The sequence below is a fragment of the Echinops telfairi genome, unplaced genomic scaffold (assembly GCF_000313985.2).
Source record: "Echinops telfairi isolate 266 unplaced genomic scaffold, ASM31398v2 ScPeMD7_7424;HRSCAF=8462, whole genome shotgun sequence".
Taxonomy (NCBI): domain Eukaryota; kingdom Metazoa; phylum Chordata; class Mammalia; order Afrosoricida; family Tenrecidae; genus Echinops; species Echinops telfairi.
Window position 1 is genome coordinate 59,802,420 of NW_022111324.1, and position 7,690 is coordinate 59,810,109.

At 51.6% G+C, this 7,690-nt stretch overlaps 1 protein-coding gene across 1 annotated transcript in view; it reads left to right on the forward strand.

Moving 5' to 3' along the window:
* Positions 1–7,690, forward strand: part of VASH2 (vasohibin 2) — a 49,066-nt gene that overhangs the window by 16,849 nt on the left and 24,527 nt on the right. The window contains exon 5 of the mRNA XM_004699880.3: positions 5,954–6,335. Within this exon, the coding sequence (XP_004699937.1) occupies positions 5,954–6,335 (382 nt within the window). The remainder of the gene's footprint in view (positions 1–5,953; positions 6,336–7,690) is intronic.

Genomic DNA, 7,690 nt, shown 5'->3' on the forward strand with positions numbered 1-7,690 from the left:
CGGGGAAGGAGAAGGAGGAGGAAGCAGAAAGAATGAACCAGACTGGGAGGCCATCTGGATGCCAGCGAAAGTGAAGAAACAGGAATAAAGGTGGGTTTCTGGACTGGTGACAGTGTTGGGAGGATGGGGTGGAGGGATGAGAGGGACCTAAGGGTGAAGTACTTCAGGGTAGAACTGAACTAAGAGCAACCGTGAAGGTGGAGGAATCATGACCAGCACTGTGGACTGATGAAATACGGGACATTGGAATTGGAGGTGCTAGTTTAAACCCAAGAGCATAAAGGGGAGGACCCGATTGAGGAGGAGATGAGTGAAGACGTGGCATGTTGAACGTGAGGTGCTGGGGCATGTTGGAGTGCGACGTCTGGGTAGGGCACTCAGGAGAAAGGTCAACACTGAGAGCCATGGTGTAGGGGGGTGGGGGGAGTGCTGGTGGCAGAGGAGTCACACATTGGGCTGCTAACTGCAAGACCAGCAGCTTGGAGCCACCGTCATGGGAGAAAGACAAAGCCTTCTAATCCCGTGAAACCCTCAGGGGCAGCTCTTCCCTGTCCTGCGGGGTCACTATGAGCGGGCATCAACTCAATGGCAGTGAGTTTGGCTCTGACTTTCAAGTGTTGAAGGAGGTCTTCCTTGCTGTTCAGGTATCTGGTGGTACAAATGGCTTGCATTGCACTACTGATTGTAAGGTTGGTGGATGAAACCCACACAGAGACTCTTCAGAAGGAATACTTGACAATCTGCTTCACCTACTCTCCCCCGCACACCACCAGCACCACCCCTCCAAAAAATTAGCCCCTGAAAACCCTATGGGGCACACTCTGGTCAATAGCTTGTTGCCATCCGTCTGAATTAGCTCGACAGCAACTGGTTTGGTGTTTTGGGTTAGTTGCTGATCGAGAAGAGGAAAAAGATGGAAGAAAGCTCAGTGCTCTTTGGTGAAAGAACTGACTTCGAAGGCCAGTCAGGGAGGTAGGAGGGCGACCAGGAGAGGGAGGAGAAAACCAGGAGCAGGCCAGGTGATTGAGAATCCGCTGGGGCAGCTGGGAACCATTGTCGGTGATGTGGTTGTTGACTGTCCTCGGGTTAGCCACGGAGGCCCCGCCCTGTGCCACGGCCTTCCTTGATGGCAGATGATCCCAGAGCACATCTACGGGGGTCATTGCCTAATTTGTGGCCCTGATTCCTAGCCGGTCCCAGTTTGGAAGCGCTGCTAAAGCCTCCTGGCCGTCCTAGCAGCCCCCACGACTCCACTGGCAGATGGGGGAGCTGGCTGTACATGGGGTCTGTTGAACTCCTGAGTGCCAAGCGACAATGCTCCCGTTAAACTGCCAACATCCAAGGCCTATTCAGCTTTCTTGATCTCTGGACATTTTCGCAGGCAGGGCCATATCTGAGCCTCTTGGTAGTCTGCAGAGCACTCAGAGGTGTGCTGACATGGCCCGCAGGTGCCTTGGCTGACCTTTGGCAACTGGGACCTTGAGCTTTATTGAAGCCCCTCCTGCTCCCCACAAAGGAGCTGAACCATGTGCCTGGGGAGCCCAGCAAGGGAGCAGGAATGGAGGCGAGGAGGGCTGGCAGTAGCAGATGGCTCGGGGCCCCCAGCCCCCTTTCAGTGGCAAGAGTCAACTACAGCTGTTCAGCAGCCCCGGTGCAAGTTTAATGGGGGTGGGCAATTGGCCTGGGATTTGGTTTGAAGAGGGAGAACCCAAGGCCTTGGGGTGGACGCATGGGCTGGTGGAGGTCTGAGTGACCAGGCTATGTAAGACATCTTACTCGATTCACTTAGTTTTGTCCCTGCACGTGTCTATTAAATCCAGGCATCAGGTGCCTGGAATTGCCTGGCCTGTTTGGGATTGCTGGGGGCAGCCCTGTTATCAGCCTGTGTGCCTGGCCGAATCGTAGGGGGAGGCAGGCACTTGGCTTTTCTTAGTTTCCCACAGTGTGCTGTTTCTGAAAGTGGTTGGGGGCGGGGGGGGCAGGGTGGAGACATGGTCACACTGCTGAGCCACTCTTGGACCGAGACAACAAACGCAGGTTTGAATTCTGAAAGTCCCAGGATCTCTGCTCCCGCTCAGCATTCCTGAGGCCTGCTGTCCTGTTGGGGGTAGTGCAGGGTTTGACCTGGGCGCCTTGCCTCTGTCTCCAGCCGGCCCTTGAGCAGGTCACTGACCAGGCACTGCAGAGGCAGCTTTCACCCAGGGGGACTTGGTTTGTGCCTTGGGCGAGGCCTGCAGCCACTGGCTTCCATTTTAGAAATCAGGACTGCCTCCCAAAGAGCCACTCTTTTGTGTCTTGCTCAAGAGCATGTGGCTGCTCCCACGCAAGTATGTTGGGGGATAGCTCTTAGATCTTCTGAATCATGGCAGCTATTTTAGGACCTTCACTGACCCTGGTTGCTGATTCATGGTGCTGAAGTACTAGGCCTACTAGAGTCACAGGCTCCCCTTAGAGCAGCGGTTCTCAACCTGTGGGTCGTGACCCCTTTGGGGGTTGAACGATCCTTTCACAAGGGTCACCTGATTCATAGCAGTAGCAACATTACAGCGATGAGGTCGCAATGAAAATAAGTTTATGGTTGGGGGTCAGCACAACATGAACTGTACGAAAGGGTTGCGGCATGAGGCAGGTTGAGAACCACTGCCCTAGAGACAAGCTAAGCTTAGCCCACGTTTCCCAGCAGGGTGGAGGCACTGCTGGAAAAGCTGGGACGACTTCCCTGCCCTGACCCTCACCTCCATGTCAGGTCCCCAGTTGTCTCACATGATGGAGAAGTCCATAGACATGATGGACAAGTGGTCTCTGGCCCCCCTCCCCATTCCCATATGCCCACCCGGCTGACTCCGTTTGTCCAGGTTCCGCCTCCCCAGGGCTCCTCTTTCCTCCCAGACTTACACACTGGTTGTGTTTCGTGTGTTCCTTTTGAGGCCATCTGCCCTGCTACAGTGAGCTCTCCCACACCAGGGCCACATTCGTCATCTTTGACACCACAGCCCTCCCCAGCAGGGCGTCTGGCACCTTCGAAACTCACTCAGGAAGTGTTTGTTACACTGACTTAAGCAACTAAGGAATGCCCCAGAAAGCAAGTGCAAGTTGATGTAAGAGGACACAGGCTGTGACCTCACACCCTTCTGGCCCTGTTACCTCACATGATGCAGGGAAGCGTATGTGGGAGACATTGTGATAGAGGGGCACCCCAGGTGCCAGACAGCAGGCCCAGGGCACAGCTGACCTCAGGACCTCAAGGCTGGGGTCCGTGAGCATCTTTCTTTCCGAAGTTCCTGGGTTAGCCCTCTGCTGAGTGTAGGCCTTTGTTCTCAGAGCCGAAGGAGTCTTTCTCTCCATGAGGACGCCCCATTGACCAGACACCTCTTGAGCTCTGCTTTGCCCAGGAAAGAGCAGGATGAATGAGGGAAACAGGAATGGGAAGAGAGTGCAAGCAGACAAATTCTCTATTCTCATATTTAAGAAGCCTGGGAGGCCAGGATTGGGGGTGGAGGGAGGCCTTCACCCTTGTGAATTAGCGATGAGTCCCGATCACATTCTCACAATTGAGATGAGGCCCCACAGTATCCTCCCATAATAGTGCTGCTTTATAATGTTTCCTCGTACAAGTACCTAGCTGATTGCTGTCTGCCTGGAAGCTTTATACTATAGACAAAAGTGGTTCTCAACCTTCCTAATGCTCTAATACAGTTCCTCATGTTGTGGTGAAACCCCCTACAAAATTATTTTCGTTACTACTTTATAACCATAATTTTGCTACTGTTATGAATCGGGTGACCTCTGTGAAAGGGTCGTTCAACCCCCCAAAGGGGTCGCATCCCACAGGTTGAGAGCCGCTGATCTATAGGATCAGACATGTTGCTCTTGCTCTCACTGCTCAGGGGACTGTCACCCCCCTTAACTGCCCCCAGCACTGCAATGAACTCAGGGAGGTGAGCACCCCAAAATTTTGTCTGCCTCATAATTTCTTCCCTTCAATTACACAGTAATCCCTAAGGACCCATCCAGATGTGAGGCTGGATCTCATGAGGATAGCCCACTGAGTCCCAAACGAAAAGACTGATGTGTGACTCAAGCTTTACAGGAAGTTGTTACTACAATATGAATGCAATTTAATATAGCATTTGTTTTGTTAGCATTTTCCCCTCTCTAATTTCATACATTGCTTTGGACTCTTAGCTTTGTAACATAAATGACCTTGCCACGTCAAGGTGACTTAAGTTTTTTGGCGTTGTGTGACTTCAGATTAGAAGAGACTTGATGTGCTGCGGTCGGTCGACAGTGGGAGGTGGGTTCTTTAGGTTGCCAGGGTGTATTCTCTAAAGACTGCCAAAGGTCTGCTAGGGCTGGCTGCTGCTAGTCCAGGGCATGTGGGAATGAGACCATCCAAGTAAAGGGGTAGGCCCCAAGTCATGGCAGGACTTTGCTAAGGGCCTGGGACCAGACCCTCCAGAAGATGACAAAGGCTGAACAATCTTGTGGCGGAAAAGTGACTTGTACAACTTTTGGTTTAAACAGACCAACCTGGCCACCGTGTAGGAACAAAATCTGAGTGGGACCAGGACCTGGTGCAGAAGAGAGTAGGGAACTGCCCTTCCCCTATGGAGCACACACCGTGCACGAAGGGCTATGTTTCCTGCCCTGGCTTATTATTTACCTTGTCAAGACAGTAGAATCACCAGGGCTTTCAGTAGGTGACTGGCTCATATCACCGACTCCAGAAAAGCTGGGGTGTAAGGATCACTAAAAAAATCTGGGCAGAGCAAATGGTTTGTTCGCCTAAAGGTTGGCAGTTCAAACCCTTCCAGCGATGCCTAGGGAAAAGACCCAGTGATCTGCTTCCATAAAGATTAGGAGCCAAGAAGACCTTGTCGAGCAGTTCTACAGTGTACCACCTGTGGCCGCGGGGAGTCAGGAGCCCACTCTCTCCAGGGTACAAGATGGGCTAGCCAAACTGTCCTGGCCCTTCAAGACGCGGTCAAGGTTGTACTTGTTCAGAGGTCCAGGGACGGAGTCAGGGGAGGGCTTACCCAGCCCTGACTCGCTGTTTGGCTCAAACTGAGGTACCAGTAAGGGCCTAGGTGCCTGTCCCCAGATGGGTTAATTAGTGGAGAGAGCCAAAGGGTGATGCCAAGAGGGTGGGGAATGAAGGGCACCTTGAGGTTTGAGTGCTGGAGGCAGCTTGCTTAGGAAGACTGGGAGGTGGGCGTGCCAGGACCAATGAAAGGGGCCGACGAGATGCAGATGCCCCCGATTCTGACTTCTGCCTGGCCCTTATCATTGCAATCAGATAATCAACAAGTCTGCTGCCTCTTTTGTGTCACCACTGCCTCTCCTTGGATTCTGCTTTTCCTTGTCACCTGCCTCCAGGAGTTCCCCAACTGCCCCCCACCCCCCCACCAGCCTCCCAGCAGCCAGGTTTGATGTTCCAAAATAAGGTCTGGTCACATCCTCAAGAGAATCCAGTCAGTGAACACCAGAACCTGTGTGAGGTGGAATCCTCTCAGAGATGGAAAGCTCAGATGCCTTCTGCAAACAGAGCAATAGCACCGTGGTAAGACTGCATCCTGTCAATGGTGGAAAATGTAGGCGACCCAGAAAAAGAAGGCGGTTCTGTCAGGTTTACTGCGACCTCTCACTTCCTGTAGAAAGCCACAGTGGGGGAAGAGTACCTTCTGAGCATTTCCTTTCGCATTTATTTAACTACTAGAAAGAAGACCAAGCTTTCTCGTTTCCTGTCTGAGGTTGACTTTGGTTTGCACCATGTAGTAAGTACTTGAAATTGTCGTGTAAGCCTTTTGTTAAAGCGCTAGTCTGGAAAGGTGTGCTCTGGGCCTCCTGGGGCTGAGGGATGGCCTCATTGACCGTGTGGGCCATTTTCCTTCCCTGGGGAACCAAGAGCTCCGTGTCTTCAAGGCCTCCTTTTCCTTGACTCCGATGGTCTAAGATACCTCACCAACGGGCAGCCTTCCATTGAGCGATTCCCCATCAGCTTTAAAACCTACTTCTCAGGAAACTGCTTCCACCATGTTGTGCTGGGGATTTATTGCAATGGCCGCTATGGCTCCCTTGGTATGAGCCGAAGGGCTGAGCTGATGGACAAGCCATTGACCTTTCGGACTCTGAGTGACCTCATCTTTGACTTTGAAGACTCCTACAAGAAGTACCTGCATACAGTCAAGAAGGTCAAGATTGGACTGTACGTTCCCCACGAGCCTCATAGCTTCCAGCCCATTGAGTGGAAGCAGATCGTCCTCAATGTCTCAAAGATGTTGAGGGCCGACATAAGGAAGGAGCTAGAGAAATATGCCAGGGACATGAGAATGAAGGTAAGTACAAGGAAGACAGGCGCTCTGGTGGCACAACAGTTAAGCACTCAGCTGCTAACCAACCCCCACCCCAATGGCTCTGCTAGGGAATATCTTGGTGGTCTGCTTGCATGATGATTACCGGCAAGAAATGGTATAGGGCAGTTCATCTCTGTCCTGTGAGGTCACTCAGAGTTGGAATTGTCTCCATGCTGGAAAACAGCAGTCAGGAAGACAAAGGAGTGGGTGCAAAAGAGCTCCTTCTGCATTCATTCTCTGCCTCTCCCCCGCTCCCCTCTTCCTCCCTCTTGTCACATGCCCCATGTTTCTCTGATGGTCAAAAACTTCTTAATATTATCTTACTCAACTGGCCACCCTCATGAAACAAAAAAGGCAGGTCATGGACTCTTTGCTGATGTTGTGGTTCGGTGCTGTGGGTCCCGCCCCTCCGAGCCACCCCCCTGCACAGCAGAACTAAACACTGCCTGGACACACGGCACCACCCTCGCCGTGGTTCCCGTGCTCGAGCCCACTGTGCCAATCCGTCTTGTTGAGGATCGTCTCTTTTCTATCGCCCCTCAACCAAGCGTGAGGTCTTTCTCCAGGGTCTGGTCTCTTCTAATAACACGTCCAAAATACTCACCATCCTTGCCTTTAAGGAGCATTCTGGCTGTACTTCTTCCAAGACAGATTTACTTGTTCTTATGGCAGACCTTGCTGCCAGCACCTTACGTAATTCAAACACAGCGATTCTTCTTTGGACGTCCTTACTCAGTGTCCAACTTTCACCTGTATAGGAGGCCGTTTAAAACACCACGGCTTGGGTCAGGTGCACCTTGCTCCTCGACATGACATCCCTGTTAGTCCACGCTTTAAAGAGGTCTTGTGCAGCATTTTACCCAGTGCAGTGTATCATTTGATCTCTTGACTGGTGGTTTCATGAGCATGGATTGTGGATCCAAGCAGGAAGAAATTCTTGACGTCAATCTTTTCTCCATTTATCCCGATCTCACATGTTAGTCCAGCTGTGAGGATTTTGGTTTTCTTTACGTTGAGTTGTACCATACTGAACGCTGCAGTCCTTGATCCTCGTCAGGAAGTGCTCCAAGGCCTCGCTTTCAGCAAGCAAGGCTGGCATCGACATACTGCAGGTTGTTACTAAGCCTTCCTCCGATCCTGATGCAGCATTCTTCTTCAGATAATCCAGCTTCTCCGCTATTTGTTCAGCATACAGATTGAATAAGTCTGATGAGAGGATACAACCTCAACAAACAGCTTTCTTGATTTTTTTTTAACATTTTATTAGGGGCTCATACAACTGTTATCCCAATCCATACACACATCAATTGTGTAAAGCACATTTGTACATCGTTTCT